Genomic DNA, 19,568 nt, shown 5'->3' on the forward strand with positions numbered 1-19,568 from the left:
GCTTCAAGGATCCATGGAAGAAAAAGAAAAGTACAACCTATCTTCACTATAGTCCCCTAAGAGGTTTTTCATGCAAAAGAACAAGTCCCTGGTAAAGCATGTTTCAAAAACACAGTGTGAGGTGTCTCTCCCAATAAACCAGAGGTGGGCTGCAGCCGCCAGGTGCCATCTCAGACCTCTGTAAGCCATCACCTTCTGATGGACACAACTACCTGTGGATTCCTCACCTGATGAATACTCCCATGGCGCCAGCATTCAACGGAAATCTTCTTACTAGTCTCTGCACGTCGACGAGGACGTCACTCTAGCCCACGCGACGCCGTCTGACGTCATACAGGCAATAAGAGGTCCTCGCCGACGTGCCGATGACAGTTCCCTTTTTTCCGTGCATTCGAAACGGTTATCTTCGAGGGAGCTACTGTTACCTTCGTGGTTACAGTGTATTGTCTGCTGCGTAGTCTTCTCTGCGGTAATAATGTCTCAGAGGAAGTCGGGTTTCAAGCCCTGTCGAGAGTGTGGGGGCAAGATGTCAGTTACAGATCCTCACTCCGACTGTCTATGGTGTTTGAGCTCCGACCACGACGTCTCGACTTGCGATTCATGTCAACACATGAATCCGAAGGCCCTCAAAGAGCGTGAGGCCAAGTTATTCATGGCAAAGTCAAAGAAGAAGGAGAAACATCATAAGAAGTCTTCTTCGCCAAGGTCTCACCGGCGTCATCGAGACTCCCGGCGCCGTAGAGACTCACGACGTCATTCCAGCAAGGAGTCTCGTTCGAGATCACCTTCGGCTCGGCGTCGGAGGACTTGGGAGGTCAGCCCCACGGTCACGCCGCATCCATCGACGCCGTTGCCCTCTCCGGCGTCACCGACTTCGCCTGGTCAGGCGTCAGTGATTGAGGTGGTGCAGCCTCTTGTGTTTTCTCCGGCGTCGCAGACGTCGAGGCCGGCGTCGGGGTCGCCCTCGATCCAGGCACCCCAGTATCCGGCTTTTCCCACTCCTGGAGCCGATAGTACCGCGTTTCTTAATGCGATGTATACCATCTTTCAGCAGATGGCTCCAGGAGCTGCTCCGGCTGGTACTTCGGGGCCCTTGGCCTTTTCGTTGGGTGATCCTGCGCCTCTTCGGCCGGCACCCTTTATGCCCTTTCTCCCTTTTGGGAATGTGGGCTCGGCGCCGGTGCCGGCGTCGGTGGCCGCTCCGGTGGCTTCGGATGTTTCGGCCCCGGAGGTTGCCCTTCCGTCGAAGTCAGGATTTTGCCCTGTGACTCCGGTTGGTCTATCGGCTCCAAGACCTCGTCCTCCGGCTCCTACCTCGGCGCCGAAGCTGCCTGTGGCGCCGGACGCGGCGTCAGATGCTTCTGGAGATCGGCGCCGTTCTTCGACGTCGGCGGAGGCCATGTCGACTCCGCGTATCGAGGAGAGACTTCATTCGAGGAGGCGTGCTCTCCGTCTTTTAGAAGAGCAGGAGTACCAGCGAGTCTTAGAGGAGGGAGAGATTGAGGACTCTGGAGACGGACTACATGGTCTGGATACAGCCAGTGGGCTGGACACTTCCCCTGAGTGGGACCTTTCATCTCCAGGGGAATATACGGAGGAGGCTGCTTCCTTTCATGCTGTGGTGAGGAAGGCAGCGAGCTTTTTGGACCTGCCTTTGCCGGTGGCAGAGGCGAAGCAGAATTTGCTGACAGAGGTATTGCATCCGGCCTCTGCTGCAGCTGAGCCTCTCTTGCCATTTAATGAGGCTTTGCTGGATCCGGTCTTGGAGGTGTGGAAGAAGCCGGTGTCTTCCTCGGCCGTTCATAGGGCTGTGGCCAGGAGGTATCGAGCTGCACCATCTGACCCTGGCTTTCTCTCTAGACACCCTACGCCGGAGAGCTTGGTGGTGCAAGCCTCCTGTTCCTCAAAGTCAGCGCCTGGTTCCTTCCCGACGGTGCCTGGAGACAGAGACTCCAAGAAACTGGATGCGCAGTCCAAGAAAATATTTTCGTCATGCAGTTTGGCGTTGAAGGCCACCAACGCAACGTGCATTCTGGGGAGGTACATCCATGCTCTGATGGATGATATTTCGTCTTCATTTACGGAGCTCCCCCAGGGTCTCTTGGATGTGGTCTCGGACGCCCAGGCTGCCGCGACCCAGATTATCCAGTCTGGGCTGGACACGACCGACTCGGTGGCCAGGGCGATGGGCACGGCTGTGGTGGCAAGAAGACAGGCCTGGCTCCGAAACTCAGGGTTTTCGGCGGATGTGCAGTCGACCCTGCTGGACCTCCCGTTTGATGGGGACAGACTGTTTGGAGCCAAGGCAGATTCGGCCTTGGAACGATTTAAGGAGAGCAGAGCCACAGCCAAATCGTTAGGACTGCAAGCTACTTCTTCCTCTGCCTCTTCTAGATTTTTCAGGAGGTTTCGGGGATTTGGGCGTGGCTCTTCTTCCTCTTCCTTTCGGGGGAGGTTCCAGCAACCCGCCTCTTCCCTCCCCTATAGGTCATTTAGAGGGAGGGGGAGGGGTGGGGCCCGTACCAGAGGAGCCTCTCAACAGCACTCTGCCTCTTCCTCGTCCTCTGGAGGGGTGCAGCAGGGGAAGCAGCCTTAGGCTTCCACCGTTTCCCACTCACTCCTCTCCTGTAGGGGGAAGATTACAGCATTTTCTCCACAAGTGGAAGTCTATCACCACGGACACTTGGGTTCTCGGCATTGTGGGGAAAGGCTACGCCCTTCCCTTTCGGGAGTTCCCGCCCCTCATCCCGCCCCGCCCATCTTATTGTTCAGAAGAACACCTCCTGTTGCTAGAACAGGAGGTTCAAGTCCTCCTTTCAAAGGGCGCGGTAGAGTTGGTCCCAGAGCAGGAAAAGGGTCGAGGTTGTTACTCAAGATACTTCCTGATTCCCAAAAAGGATGGTCAGTTGAGACCAATCCTGGATCTGAGGATCTTGAATTGGTTCCTCAAACAGGAAAAGTTCAAGATGCTGACCCTAGTACAGGTGCTTTTGGCGTTGAACAAGGAAGATTGGATGGTGTCTGTCGACTTGCAGGATGCTTACTTTCATATCCCGATACTCAAGTCGCACAGGAAGTATCTCCGGTTTGTGGTAGGGTCGCAGCACTATCAGTTTGCGGTCCTCCCGTTTGGTCTTACTTCAGCACCTCGAGTCTTCACAAAGGTGATGTCAGTGGTTGCGGCGGAGCTCAGAAGGAAGGGGATAGCAGTATTCCCTTACTTGGACGACTGGTTGATCAAAGCCAAGTCCCCGGAGCTTGTGTCGCATCATCTGCAGTCAACAACCCAGTTGTTGTTCGACCTGGGCTTTTCGGTGAACGTGTCCAAATCTCACCTGGAGCCCTCTCAGCGCCTCCTGTTCATAGGGGCAGTACTGGATACAACATTGAGTCGAGCCTTTCCTCCGCCTCAGCGGATTCAAGATATTCAGGAATTGGTTCCAATGTTTCGAAATGGAGCGGTAGTTCCAGTCCTCAAGGTCCTTCGTCTGCTCGGTCTGTTCGCCTCCTGCATTCTGTTGGTCACGCATGCTCGCTGGCACATGAGGGCTCTTCAGTGGTGCCTCCGAAGGCAGTGGTCTCAACACAAGGGAGATTTAGAAGGTACTGTCAAGATCTCCAGAGATGCTGCTGTGGAATTGAAGTGGTGGATTGCGGGCAACAATCTTTCACAGGGAAAGCCGTTCGCGCAGTCGCCACCAGTGGCCACGGTCATAACGGATGCTTCCACCCTAGGATGGGGAGCTCATCTGGGGGATCTGGAGATCAAAGGGCTTTGGTCTCCAGAGGAACAGGTGTTTCATATCAATCTGTTGGAGTTACGGGCTGTACGTCTGGCTCTCAAGGCCTTCCTCCCATCCCTTCGTGGTCAGTCGGTACAGGTCCTGACGGACAATACTACCACGATGTGGCACATAAACAAACAGGGAGGAGTAGGGTCGTACCTTCTCTGCAGAGAAGCTCTTCGGCTATGGTCCTGGGCAAAAGACCATCAGATTTGCTTGGTGGCAAATCATCTGGCCGGGGTCTTGAATGTACGTGCGGAGAGTCTCAGTCGCCAATTCTCGGCAGACCACGAGTGGCGTCTCCATCCAGATCAAGTCTGTTTAATCTTCCAGATGTGGGGGTTTCCTCGGATAGATCTGTTTGCCACTCGGGAGAACGCGCATTGCCCGTTATTCTGCAGCCTCCAGTATCCGATGCAGGGAGCGTTGGGGGACGCGTTTCAGATAACCTGGTGCGACCAGTTGCTTTACGCGTTTCCCCCCATACCCTTGATTCCTCGAGTGTTGAGGAAAATTCGCCAAGACCGGGCCCAAGTCATCTTAATAGCTCCGGATTGGCCAAGGAGGGTATGGTACTCCGACCTTCTCCAACTCTCACTGTGCCCTCCGCTCCGTCTCCCTCTCAGGGCAGACCTCCTCTCGCAGTCGCAGGGGCAGGTTTTACACCCCAACCTCCAGAGTCTGCACCTACATGCTTGGAGATTGAACGGGGCAACCTGAGTTCCTTCTCTCTCCCGCCTGATGTAGTGGATGTTATCTTAGCGGCCAGGCGACACTCCACTAAATCTATCTACGCTAATAGGTGGTCTAAATTTGTTATGTGGTGTGGAGAGAGACAGATTGATCCCTTACATGCTCATCTGTCACATGTTTTGTCTTTTGCACTGTCTCTAGCGCAGAAAGATTGTGCAGTGGCTACCATTAAGGGTTATTTGTCGGCCTTGTCAGCCTTCATTTGTCTTCCAGACCAACCATCGTTATTTAAATCCCCTATTGTTCTCAGATTCTTGAAAGGTCTTCTGAATCAATATCCTCCAAAACCATTCGTTATGCCTCAATGGGATTTGTCCTTGGTCCTGACTTTCCTTATGGGGTCCCCTTTTGAGCCTATGCATTCTTGCCCCTTAAGGTATTTGGTTATCAAAACAGTATTCCTGGTAGCTATAACATCTGCAAGGAGAGTGAGTGAGTTGCAGGCCTTATCGGTTAAACCCCCTTATATAACGTTTTATGGGGATAAGGTGGTGTTGAGGACCAAGGCTGCTTTCCTTCCGAAGGTTGTTTCACCCTTCCATTTGGCTCAGACAATCACTTTGTCCACGTTTTATCCTCCGCCTCATCCTTCAAAGGAGGAAGAAAGACTACATCGCCTGGACCCAAAAAGGGCGTTGAGCTTCTATATCGACAGAATGAAGGATATCAGGCTGGAGGATCAGCTGTTTGTCGGATACGTGGGCAAGAGGAGAGGAAAGGCAGTCCACAAGAGAACACTCTCCAGGTGGGTTGTTCTTTGCATTAAAATCTGTTACTCTTTGGCAAAGAAGGATCCGCCTGAGGGCATTAGAGCTCACTCCACCAGAGCTAAGTCGGCCTCTTCGGCCTTGGCCAGGGGTGTTCCTGTGGTCGACATCTGCAAGGCCGCAACTTGGTCGTCCCTTCACACTTTTGTGAAACATTACTGTTTGGACTCTGAGGTCAGAAGGGACGGTCATTTTGCACGGTCAGTGCTGCAGGATTTCTTGGTTTGACCATTTAGGCACCCACCGCCGGGCGTGGTACTGCTTTGGGACTCTATTCATCAGGTGAGGAATCCACAGGTAGTTGTATCCATCAGAAGAACGAGTTACTTACCTTCGGTAACGACTTTTCTGGTGGATACATTAGCTACCTGTGGATTCCTCACGGTCCCACCCGCCTCCCCGTTGCCTTTTTGGTCTCTCCAAGCAATCCTTGAGTGTGCTCCTTTTGGTCTTCAAAGTTGCAATACATTTTGCATATATGATATTTGTATATATGTGTATATTTATATATAAATCTATATATATTGTGTATATACATGATTCGTATGTATAAATATATTTATTTGTTTAAAAAAAAAAAAAGAAGGTTATATTAAATCTACAGCTATTTTATTGCAATGTTGTGTGATTTACAATATTAAGAGATGTTGCTTTGCTCTTTCATTACATTGGGTTATTATTATTCTCATGCACGTAAAAAATGTTGGTACTGTCATCGGCACGTCGGCGAGGACCTCTTATTGCCTGTATGACGTCAGACGGCGTCGCGTGGGCTAGAGTGACGTCCTCGTCGACGTGCAGAGACTAGTAAGAAGATTTCCGTCGAATGCTGGCGCCATGGGAGTATTCATCAGGTGAGGAATCCACAGGTAGCTAATGTATCCACCAGAAAAGTCGTTACCGAAGGTAAGTAACTCGTTCTTCAGGCCGTAACTCACCACTGTTAAGAGGAAGACTTCAGAGGCCTAGGTTTCTGGGTGAGTCCAGAGCATCCTAGTTGTTGCCACTGCTGGGAAGGGCACATAGATGCTGACGTATATTAACAACAGGTAGGACTGATGAATGACGAGCCAGTGGTGACATAGGATGCCGACTGGGAGTGCTGGCTGCACTTCCTCTGCCGTGGTCAGGGAGTAAGGTTTTGCTCACACAGTAGGGACATGAATTTAGATTTTCACTAGAAGCTCTGAAGAGGGAGTGACCTCTAGGGCATACGTCAAGAAGAAAAAAAGAGTGGCCCTATGATACAAGGGCCCCCTAACCCTCAGTATGGGGCAGAATAAGATGAGAAGGACTTGATTTACCCAGGGTCTGTGGGAGTGAATTACACCCTCCTGGGCCAGGCCGACAGGAGCTATTCTAATTGTATACATCAGGCCATCACAGGGTCCTAATGGGAAATCTCTGGCTGGGTGAAAGCTAAAGTGAAATATTAAAGAGATTAGTATTGAACCTGCCTCAATGGATGTCACTCAAGTGAGACATCCTGGAATGAGAGACTTCTGTAAGATACTAAGTAAATGATAGATTAAATGTGTAAGTAGATACAGAGTTAGAAGGGGAAATATAAGGATTCTTCAGTCTGCATCACGTTGTAGCAGCCCTGTGATCAAGATGAGAAGTCTCTATGGAGGAATTTCAACAAAACGTGTGGGTACTCTCTCTAGTCCTGATCTGAGTGAAGGTGTCACAAGGGCCTGGCTTCTCAAATATGTGAGTTTGAGTAAATAGAACTGCCCAGACCAGTTGTGAAGATAGCTGGTGACTAAATCCAAATAATGTGGATGCTTGACAAACAAATAGTATGAGGTGTACTCTGTGGTCAAGTCAATAATGTTTTGTGGGGAGTGGTATGATGAGAGGTACTGGAATGGACGAGTTTACTTGATTGCCAATAACACTGGAGTAACTACTAAACTTGGGTTCCGGAGCAGCGGGCTACCCGGCATAAAGCACTTCAGTGCCTCACCAGGGGTAGTAAGCACTATATAAAGCCAATTATATTCACATTCACATTTCAGTGGGCAAGTGAGGAACCTTCTCCTGCATACCTTATACAGTGCCAGCCCATATCTTAGAATGTAGGAAAAGGGAAGAGTTTCACTTATACTCTGTGTTTCCACAGGATACTTACAGGATACTACACATAGGATTAATGTTCAGTGTTAAAAGTAAAAGCTTTTCAAAAAGCTATTTTCTGGAACAAGACAAGTAAGACTATTTGATGTTTGTTCCAACCATGTATTTCAGAAAAGTACTCAGTTTTAAAGTAGGTTGAGTTACCCAAGTTCAAATTCCAACAAGTAGCAGTAAAGTATGGATGAACACATTTCAGAATTGTTTTCTCAGTGCCGATCCAGCTTTCATTGCAGTGATGTTGAAGAATGTAACCAACCAATGGGTCTCAAATCTATTTTTCTCTCTTGGTTACAGCTCTTTTGCATTATGCCACGATAGATTACAGCTAGCAATGCTTCAGGAAAATTGACTAATCAGTGTTTTCCACTGAATGAGGTTTACTGGCAGGTCTAACTGTCTTTTACGAATGGGTTGTGGTTGCATGTGGCTTGTCACTTTATTTTTTGATAAGCAACATGATAAATGCTCCATTATTGGATCTTTCATGGATTCATATATTTGAATCATCGCCGTTTTCGAGCTTGGAGTTCCACAATAGACATACTGAGAGTACACTGTTAAAATACACAGAAAGATTTTAACATACACGCAACAGCAACATGTTCACATCATTATTAAAGATCCAAGACTCAGCCAACCAGAGTAAAGCACAATGTTCACCTCTCCACACCCGGCCACCATAATTCAGATTTCTACCATACATTGTGTGTGAAGGAACTCTCCCTGACAAATAAATTGATGACACCATCAACAACAGCTTCAGATAGAATGCCTTCACATTGTTGATAATGACCTCACTGTCAGCGATAATGTATACCCTGCAACAACAAAAATGTAGAATAACCTTGATTTCTGATAACGGTATTTCAATGATGGTAATAGATGAACATAACCTCGCAAAGTAAGGTCTTGCCTTATCCACTGCAGTGTCTTCTAGACACACAAGACTCAGATGAAGGACTTTCTAGACGGGCATACAGTTCTACATAGTTAAAAAGTAAAGTACCAGGATCCAGTAGAAGAAGAGGACTACAAACAAAGGATGAGGAGATGATGTGGGTACCCCTGGCCTGTGCAAAGGATTTTTGTCCGATGCTTGTTGACTGCTGTACAAGCTTTCCTGAACCACCTCCTTTTAAACCTAAAAGAAAAGCTTCAAAGTCTACAACATCATCAGGCTCTCCAGCCCATTAAGTCATACACTGAGACACCAACAGTTCTAGGTGGCCTTCAACAAATATGCCCACTCTCCTTTCGAGGAGGAAGAGGCATGTACTCATACAGAAGAGGGTACCAACCCTATAGATATCAGCAATTTACTGCTCCTCGACTGCACTACCTCCAGTCCTTTCAGCAACAGTATAGTGCTCCTCCATCTACCTCTTACCATGAACGGCCTCAATGAGAAGTGCCAAAAACCAATCTGGGAACAAAAAGGTGGATTGAGATATCAGTGGCAAGTTGGCATCGATAAAAAAAAAACAGAACGTGCTTGTAGGTGGAACGATCTCTTCATTAGAACCAGTGAGCCAAAATAACATCAGACCACTTTATGTTGTGCATTATAAAATTCAGGCCAGCTCTGGAGTTTATCCAAGACCCTCCAACAATACCACCACGCAAGATGCCCTGTCGACATCCCCATCTATTACAAAGGGAAATCACAATCATATTAAGAAAGGGGGTAGTAGAAATTGTTAAAAAATCACTGTCCTAATTGAAACAATGATTTTGAAAATATATTTTCCAGCAGCAGAAAGAGTGCTTCACATTTAGATGGTAAAAGATGTTTAAAGTTTTACATTGACAGATGTAGGAAGTGTGTTCAGTTACCCGTGGCACATGGTCACCTACACAAATGTCAGTAGTTGTCGAAACAAAGTATAGCTCTCTTGGTGTCTTCAGCCATGTTTTTTTTTACATAAAGAAGCGGATCATCTTCAACGGAATCTCATTCCACATGATACATGTCTACATCCTCAGCCCTGTTGACTGGCATATCCATTGTGGACACATTCAAGGGAGCAACTAGGAAAAACAGGCACACATTTATACAACAATATTGTCTAGATTCTTCAGTATGAAGGGATGCTGTAGAAGGACACCAGGTTCTAGGTCATCTACTTCAATATGGTAAGATTGTTTACCTTTTGTTACCCTCCAACCAGTGAATCATCCTCTATTTGTACTTATTGCTTGCTATTCTGACTCAAGCATGTGAATGTATAAATGATCCAATACTGGAGAAGAAAAAACGTTTTGTACCTGTGACTGAAGTTCTCCAGCGTTATATTTCATAGATTCACATGCATTCTTCCAAACTCAGACACTCCTTTATACAAAAAATTACTTTAACACGTGCTATGAAATCTAAAGTATGGTGGCCTGGGTAGGGAGAGGTGAAGACTGTTTTGTTCTGATTGGCTGAGTTTCGGACCTATTTTAATGATGTGAACAGTCTACTTTTGCGATTATGTTAACATCTTTCTGTGTGTATTTAATTTTGTACTGCTCACTGTGTCTACCGTGGCACTCCCAACTCGACAACAGGAATGAAACAAGCTTGTCGATTTATGAAAAATACTAATACTGAAGAACTTCAGTTCTAGGTAAGTAACTTTTTTCTTTTACAGCAAGTGACCTATACTCTGGACCATGAGGGGAGGTTGCTTAGTAGGAAAAAATGTAGTGATTGCATTTGACCCAAACTGAAATACAGTGGCACATCACGCTGCACATTATAAGGTGTTCTTTGTGCTTAAGGCAGAGTACTTTCAGACACAGCAGGCACCAGAGTTACGTGGCACTTAGGTTATTTGAATGATAGTGGCCCGTTTTTTTCCAGTTTAGTGCAGCCACGAATGTAGGTAACATGATGCAGATGTTATCGATGGCAGTCAGAAGCAGACTTAATGATGCTGTATAAAATTAACGGAGCAACTTGGAGTAGCTGGTAGGTGAAATGTAATCAAATGGAGCACCCCAGCAATGATCAAAGATCGCACCATGGCAACTATATACCAAAAGCTCAACTCCCCTTTTCTCAGGGAGTGTCATAGGGGTTAGTCAATAAGCTTCCCTATATCATCAGATAAATAGGTGAGTATTGACGACAAGCTTAACCACCCCTTCCCATACCCAGCAGTGTGTCTGGGTCTCATACGGCTGCCATGAACTGGGAGTAGTTGAAGGTCCTTTTAAGTGGCACATAAGGTTCACAATACTAATCTCTCAAGCCAGCAGGTCGCATTCAGTACGTTTTCCTCCTGATCTAAACATTTTCACCCCAACGTTTCTATGTCAAACTACTGACTCAAAAATGTTAGTGTATTAACTACTGCATGAAGGCAAGCGGGTTGAACCCTGAAAGATCTAGGCAGTGTGCTTGGTGGGAGGCAACGGACGTAAAACATCCCCTTGCTTTTAGTCTCTAATAATAGGAGCTAAACATTATCCTTTACAAAGCCAGAAGCATCCCAAAATTAAAGTTTAAAGTATTCTAAGAGGCAGTGGAGTTAAGTTCTCAGTGCTCTGTGTTTCCATGGCCATGAACATTTGGAGCACAATCTGCCGTTCCTTGCTTTCGGATGGTGCAATAGAACAGATAGTTGACCAAGGGTCTCAATGGTGGCTATATTTTTAAATGCATGAATTGATGGCAACGAAGCTGATTCCAAAACCATATCACGGTAGGATGATGTTGTTGAGATTTAATAGAGATTCTTCTCAGGTGGTGGGCAGTGCTAAGGTCCTTTTCCACGAGACTGTGGGTGGCTTTAAAAATGGGATGCACATTCCATGTTTGTTCTGGCATGCACACTGCTTACTGTGCATGCACCAACTGAACAAACAGCCAAGAGCAGCATTGAAATACGGAGCAATAATCCACACAAATTGGTATTTTAATGCACATACATAATCCACCCCTCAACAGGATCTGTGAAGCCACCTTCAGGGGTCAGGTTTCTGGGTACCCCTGCACATGTACTGACAGCGTGACTGTGCCACTCTGCGACTCCCATTTGGCAGGAGAAAAGATCCCTCGCAGTCACGTTGAGCTTCCCAGTGCCCGATGGGAGCTTTCGGTGTGCTGCCTACTGCTGCTCACACATTTAGTGTGTTCCTCCACGGCACTTTTTGTCAGGTGTTCATTAAAACAGAGTGTCTACAAAGGCAAAAGTATTCCCACTTTTACATGCGGACACAGCAGAGTGGCAGTGAGGGAACTTCCCCTTCTCCTTTGGTACTCCTGACCCATGTTTGCTTTCTAGATTGCTTAGTAAAATATGATCATTCAGGGATTGACCGCAATTATTCATAACTGTTATTTGTGTTTATTTTTCCTATGCCAACAGTTCAAGCTGTTAACACAGTTGTTTCAAGTCGAGGAAAAGTCCTTGAGCCCCACCTCGGTAACCCCTCAAGGTCGCACTCTCCTGTCTCGAACATCTGTGCATTCAGCCAAATCCAAACCGGGCCAAATAAGCAAAGAACACAAGAAGACTGTCGGTCATCAGGTATTGTAAACAAAGACGTCCACTATTTCCACTGAGTAATTTGTGTGCCAGTTATGTTTAGTTTGTTGTTTTAATGGTCAAAATAAACAGAGGCTTCAATTAAGAAAGTTGATATGTTACGTCAGACATTCACTGATGTGTTGTGATCCTCTCTTTTAGTTGCTTTTCTCTATCTTCTTCCTCTACCAAGAGATTTTTTTAAAATGGCGAGTTTAACTTTAGATACATTTCAGATCTGGATTTAATTAAAAAAAGATCCATCTAACCGCTCTGTAACTCAGCATTAAATTAATTGCTCTGTCAGTGCGAGTTTGGTTACATTTTGAAACATTTCCGAAAAATATAATTAGGACGTTTTGTATTACGAGGAAATCTTAAGTTTCGTTTTTAATTTTCATTGATTTGGCATCAAATGAATGCACTGAGCTGACAACGGAATGCTAACAAGAGTCAACATACCGCATAGTTGCTAACCTTCATATACGGATTCTTGCATTTTTCTCAGTATGTTCATGATTGTCCCAAAATAACACACCTGCCCCTTATTATGTTCTATGGATCAGTTGAAGTTCTGGCATAAATCTAAGTTATTTTCCTTGTCGACTAAATGGTTCTAAGAAATATGACTAAATTTTCCCTGTGCTTTTAACACTCCATTGTCTTCTTGTAGAAGCTAGAGCCCAGATCAAGACAGCTTTCATACAGAAGGCAGAAAAGATAAAAACATTTCAGGGGCAGTAGCTCCTGCGCTGTTCTGAGCCCCTCGTTTTTTAAACCATGATCCCTCAAAAACAGAGCAGCTTTGTCATAGTCATTTTTAGGTAGTGCACGACACTTTAACTCTTGCAACATTTTTTGTCTTCTTGCATTCTGAAAGAAAAGAGAAAGCCCCCCTGTTACAAAGGCAATTTAAGTTAGAGGCTTAGGGCCATATGTATGAACACTTTTTCCCATAGACACAGAATGGGGAAAAACCTTTGCTACATCTGGCTCTTAATTTCCTCCTGCTTTTGTATTTAAGCCTGCTAGTTGTTCATTACGTCAGCACTGCATGCCACTCCTGTGCCTCTCCCTGGTCTTTCCACATATTCTAGGTTTATTTAACTGGCTTCCATTCTTCCTACTCTATTGTCCTCAATAACCTTTGCCTGAGTAGGTTCCATCTTACTTGGTGTCTATAAAAACCCTTTTCTTCTGTCGTGACCTCCTGCTTTTGATCTTCCCACATGGAAATAGTTTCAAGCCGCTATATTTTTAAGAATTACTTATATTCTGCCAAAAAACAATCTTGGCTCTGCTCTTATGGATGTTTGTTTGAATTAGTGCCTCCTTACTTCTCTCGTATTCATCCAAAGGACTTGCACTTTAAATGCTGTTTTGTTTTGCTGCTCTTATGCTTGCTATTGCGCATAACTTGGTTTATTTTAAAGTTAGGCACTCTAATGCCCTAGAGCCATGTTCATACTATACATAATAGCAAAATGAATTCGATACATTGTGCCACTAGTATTTTCTCTAAAGGTCCAGCACAGCCCATTTCACTGTGTTCCAGACTCGAAGACTGAAGCTTTGCTTAAAAACGTTCCTGTTATACTTTTGATAAAACACGTAGGGATTTGCAAAGACCTCACTCACATTTTACTGCTGGGAATGACTTGCACTACATTAGTTATCTGATCTGGAACTCGAGATTTTGAGGCTTTGATTGTTTTTCCCTGGTAGATATTCTGCCTCCTGTAAGCATTGGCTTGAAGAAGGACCTATGGATCTAGAAGAAGCTTCTGACCTCTGTGAGACTTCCAGCTAACCTGCATGCAGAATATTTAGATGTGGGTTGGAAATTGTTTTAAGAGCACATGGAACCTTAACTAGACAAGTTACTGTTTGCTGGGGTTACAGGTGAACACACTGTAGCCCAAAGCCATTGTAATCCAATCAGTCTCCACTGTTGCTCCCAATCACTTGGTCCTCTAGGAGGAGAGAAAGCCGCGCATTCTCGCTCTGTTGGAACATGTCCAGAATCAGCAAATTGAGCCTCCGAGCACTCCAAAATATCAGATATGCGTTTGATTTATTTCCTCATTGTAACGCCCAGATCAACACGTGTTTCGTCTTTTGTTGCCAATGTCGCAACAGAACTCTTCAGGGCTAGAACTACTCGTATCTGATCTCTGCATTACAAACAAACTATCCAAAGTCATGAGAGGTATGATTTTGCATGTATATCGAGTCTCAAATATGTCCTTCTTTGTGCTTGAAAGTTTGAACTTATCATATCCCTGTGTCTTGGGAGAGTGCTCCCTTGTCCTCACTCTATCATGCGAGGTCGCTCCAGAACTACATCTGTGCATTCAACCAAATCCAAACGAGGCCAAACAAGTGAAGAAGACTGTCGGTCCTCGGGTATTGTAAACAAAATTGTCCACTGTTTCCATTGAGTAATATATCTGCTGGTTATTTTTAGTTTGTTGTTCTAATGGTGAAAAATAAACAGAGACATTGTGGAATACAGAGGGGAACAAGAAACATTGTTGTTTTATGGATCGGTCCATACCAGGTTTCATATCTGGAAAGCAATTTGACTGCCGAAAAAAAGTACACTTTGGAGTTTGCATTGGTCACCAGTGACAATGGTTACATTGGCTGTTTGGGACACTCAGATGACTATGGAGAGGCTGTCAACCTTTTCATCGCCTCTCAATCTGATTATAGGCAACCCTGCTTTTACTCTTGTATTGGATAAAAAGCAGTACCTCACGTGGCCAGGGGGATGTAAGAGAGTAGGAGGTTTGTATGAAAGAGAGGGTGTTAAAACCCTTAAGCAAATATAAATGAGTAAATCAGTTTGGGATCCCAGAAGCAGATGTACTAAGCTATTGTCAGATTAGACACTGGGGCCCTAATTTTGACTTCTGTGGATGGAAAAGCCCGTCCGCCAAATTCCAGAGTGGTAGGTTGCCACCTGTGCGCCCACCTCCCTGCCAGCCCCATTACGAGTTTCCCGCTGGGTCAGTGGGCGGAAACAGCCGGCACAGTGTGAAAAGGACTGTCTCTGGCTCGTAATAGAGCTGGCGGCAATGTGTAGTACGTATTGAAATTTGCGATGGTGTTGGCCAGGGGACCCCCTGCACTGCCTATGCCAAGTGCACTCTGTCTCTGCCAGCTGCTTCATGGCGGTGCTACCGCCATGAAACCCCTGGTGGAGAAGGGAGTTGTAATCCCCAGGGCAGTGCTGCTTGCAGCTCTGCCCTGGTGGATTAGGACCGCCAGCACTGCCACATTGTCGTGCCGGCGAAAAGTGGCAGTGCTGGCAGTCCGACTGCGGCGCTACCGCCGCGGCCGTAATGTGGAGGTCCGCGACCCTGGCAGACATTAGACAGCCAGTGTCATGAAAAAAGCCCTAGGTCACACAGAAGGAGTTCAAAGGTATGGCAAGGAGGCACCTATGTTTATTTGAAAGGTTGTTGTTGGGCAAAATTGGTGATTACTGAAATATGTAGCTTCCTTAGGGGTGAACCAGGCAGAAACATTGGGAAGCCTAGCTGGTGCGCAGGCTGACCAATGCTAGATCAGACAGTAATACTGCCAGCTTAAGAGATGATCACTAAAATAGTTTTATATTGGTATTACACATCTTCCGGGGTACAATAATAGAATAATATTAGAAATACCAGTTGCTGGAGGGCATGTGGGGGAACAGGCTGTCTTCTCCACCTACTAATGCATTGTCCGAAGCTTAAAAGATATTGGACAGAATTTCTTGATTTGCTAGACTTGATGTTTAATATTAAAGGTATTCATTTTCCAGCATATATTATCTTGAGAGTGGCGAACAGACTTTGAGATCCAGCACACTCCCAAAGCTTAATTACTCTGCTCTAGAATGCAGCTAAACTGACTGTGCCCAGACTGTGGGGCAAGGCGGATGCTCTTAGTTACAGAATGTGGTTATAAAGGATCTGGGAAGTAACTGGAATGGAGAAGCGGAAACAAATCTGCAATACTATGGAAATCAGGTTTGGGTCTGTTGACATCGGAATTCTGGGAGGTTACTTGCCCCAGGTTATTTGAGGGTCCTTCTTACTGTAGGACGAGAGCAATGCTAAATGGGCAGTGGGAATGGCGTGTGTGATTTAGGAATGGAAGTGGGTGAAGAGCTATAGGAAAGAAAAGAACATGCACTGGAGTACAAACGAGAGGTCAAGGAGCCATAAACAGGAGATGAAGCGGGGAGGGAAGCTTGGTTTATTTGGAGTTTACTCAGGCGCGGCAGGCCAAACACCCATGCACACAAGGCTCACAGTTGCTTGGCTGGAGAGAGCCTGCACAGGCTCCCAGTCTGCCTGGGAGTACCCTGTCTGGGCAGTCCCAGCCAATCAGCATCAGGATTGGCGCAGAGCAGGCTGGGAGCCTGTGCCTGCAGTAGCGACGTGAGAGGAATGGCGCAGGAGCAAAGCAGGTAAGCAATTTTTTTATTAAGTTTCTCCTGCGCCTCCGCCCCGAAAAATCCCTGCGAGCCGCTCCTGGATTTACTGTTACATCGTAATAATCCGAGATAGGGACTAAATTTAACATGATATATTACGCTCACCATCCTGCTGGTCTCTGGATATAGGCAGTGTTTAATTGTATGCAATATCTATAAAAAGAGTTAAACCATAAATAATTAGTGACATGAAAGTTCTAAATGTATGGTGGTTGGTATGAAATGCACAATAACTATGTGCACTTTCACTGAGGATTGTCTTGTCGTGCTGGCCTTTGATGTGCTGAGACCTGTAAACCTCAGTGGAACAGACTGCTAGTCTGTTGGCATGAATTACCAAGCCACCGATTCAGCTGCTCTCTCCTTTTGTAGACTGGTTTTGCAGCATCTGTGATGACACAAAATATTATATGGTGGTGAGACAAAAGTAAACTTCACACAGGAAAATCTTACTTGAGCTGCAGGATATTGAAAAAGTTTGGAGATAAATTCTAGCTAATTCCTTCATTATGAAATCTTCAACAAACCTGTTTATTACAATATTAGGCCACACAGAATACAGAGGACCCTTACTGATTTAATGTACACATGTTCCACGACTTATTACTGTATTATGAGAATGCTCAATTTGTAGCATTTGGTCAGTGTTAGGATGGGTGTTTTTCATAGATGAAGAAAGCTACCTATTGTAATGTTTTGATTTTTTGGATTGCTTGGATAGCTTGCTGATAATAAAGGCATTGGAGGAATACGCTGGTTTGTACATCAGCTTGAATGTATGTTCAAGAAATATTCCCTTATGGCTAGGTGGTCAACATTTGCAACGTGGGAGCACATTCGCAAGTGACAATGAAAAAATAATAGCCACGAAAATTAAGGTCAAGATAATTGTCTTAAACATCTTGGCACGCATATGGATTTTTACTGTGATGACATCTCCCCTTTCTTCCAATGTTGCAGTTTCGGAACTCCCTGAACCTGCTGATGGAGACCCTAAATGCCACCACACCACACTATGTGCGCTGCATTAAACCCAATGATTTTAAGTACCCCTTCACGTAAGTTGAAATCATTGAAAGAAATTGTATTTCCTACTAAAATCTCTTTAGAGAAGGTGGATCTGCTTGCATGCTTTTGTTGTGTTCCTTACAAGCTAACTACAGGTGCATGGCTAAAATCCTGTAGTTAAAGAAGACAGAATTTTCCTAAGCGATTACAGTGAAACTGTAGAAAATGAATGCAGAGTGACTAATCATAAGGAACATTTTACTGCTCAGGTATTTGAAACATCCTTTCACCCTCAGGTTGAGATGAAAAAAACTCCAATTGTCTTTTTTTAGCATGACATCTGTGGTTTGAAGTGTTTGTCTTTCTCTGCCATGAATCTATGCTATGTCTATTTTCCCGTCCCATTGCTTGATTTTTATTGACTGAGTTTTTTTAGTCTAAAGATCTCATTGTATTCCATCTACAATTCCTTCAAATGCTATCTGTATGCGACAGACAAATGCTTGCTATTTGTTGTACAGAAGAATCTTAAGAAAATATGTATTTCGATATATGCTGTAACATAATAGTTTTATTCCTCTGTACAAATGACACAGCTTGTTCGGACTGGAGTGTAAATGTATTATTTGTTATCTTGGACTGCTCTGACATTTTCTGTCTGACAATGATCTTCAGATAGCACAAGGGATCAATGTTAGTGTAACATTATGTGTGTGCTTTAAGCATGCCGTTTCCACTCAATATTACTGGAAGTAATAACTATGCATTTGAAAGTTATGTATTATGGGTCTTTAACATAGGTACTGGAGGACAAGATCAATGCTAGAATCTCAGGATACATTGAAAGAATTTCAGGATACATCAATACATTGAAACTCAGTTGAACTAATATACTTAGGCAGAGATTATATTGAAAATATGGCATGGGGCCAGCGCTTATAGACCTATCATGGACAACCTTTCAATACATACTGGAATTAGCCTCTAGAAGAGACATTTTTGTCTCTCTGGCTATCTACATGGTAAGATTATGGCTTGAGATTGCAATGTTTGATGCTATTTGGCATAATGCAGATTCTACTGTGTAGTGGTTTGTGTTTAACTTTGTTGGTATTTTTAAGACCTATATTTTATAACGACCATATTCCTTGCAGGGCTTACAGTTAAGGTTTATGTATAATCTGTGCAAATGTAAGCCATTTGCCTTTTATATTCATCAAATTATATTGTGTTTATTTATTGTGATTCTGTAGTGCTTTATCCCAATAAATATTATACTGTTATGTGAAGATGTTACCTAAAAGCGAAAAATGCTTGAACAGATATTTCTTTTTTTATTTACTTAACATCAGTGCTGCATCATACATTATCATTACACTTTACAGTTAAGTAAAGAAACAATACAAAGATAAGAACATTAAAGTTGAAACATCATTGTAATAGTTAAACCATTGAGTAAGCTCTGGGTTCAACTGGAAACATAGTCCTTCAGGTTGTTAGGGACAGGTGGGATCTTAATCATTTCCTGAAAGACATGAGTTTGGTTTGATTTCTTAAGTCTGATGAAAGGGATTTCAGAAGATTATTGTGCATATGAGAATGTTTGGTTCGGTGCTTTGGAGGTCTTGAATTTTATAAATATTCAGAGTAAAGAAGAGCTGCAATGAAAAGCACAAAACATGTTGCACATATCCATAAAGAACAAATATTGTGCTATTATGTATCACAGAACAGTCATGAAATAGTTATTTTCAGGTTTGGGGCTTAGAAAGAAGTATTCATCAAATATTCTTTACCATTGGTGTGCATAGACAACAAGTCTTAGCAGTATAGTGCTTCTAACTTTTTAGAAGGGTAAAACAGTCAGGGTCTTTAAAATAACACAAAGCACTAAATAGGTTTCAGGGAACCTGTACGTAGCTAATGCAGTATAAAATGTTTACATGTAGTTATATGGTTAAGTACAAGTACTTACTAATTCTTTTACGATCATCTGAAAGTGTTGTCAATAAGAACATTTCATAGTTTCTGGGGAACAGCAGCTTGTTGGACCTTTTACAAGGTAGTTTCCAGATCCTCCTTATTGAACAAATTGGTTTTTAGAAAGAAACAC

At 44.5% G+C, this 19,568-nt stretch overlaps 1 protein-coding gene across 4 annotated transcripts in view; it reads left to right on the forward strand.

Moving 5' to 3' along the window:
- MYO5A (myosin VA) overlaps positions 1-19,568 on the forward strand; it is a 571,522-nt gene that overhangs the window by 391,539 nt on the left and 160,415 nt on the right. For all 4 annotated transcript variants that reach the window (XM_069222454.1, XM_069222456.1, XM_069222457.1 and 1 more), the window contains exons 15-16: positions 11,800-11,961; positions 17,408-17,505. In XM_069222454.1, coding sequence (XP_069078555.1) covers positions 11,800-11,961; positions 17,408-17,505 — 260 coding nt within the window. The remainder of the gene's footprint in view (positions 1-11,799; positions 11,962-17,407; positions 17,506-19,568) is intronic.

This window comes from Pleurodeles waltl, chromosome 3_1 (assembly GCF_031143425.1).
Source record: "Pleurodeles waltl isolate 20211129_DDA chromosome 3_1, aPleWal1.hap1.20221129, whole genome shotgun sequence".
NCBI classification, from domain to species: Eukaryota; Metazoa; Chordata; class Amphibia; order Caudata; family Salamandridae; genus Pleurodeles; species Pleurodeles waltl.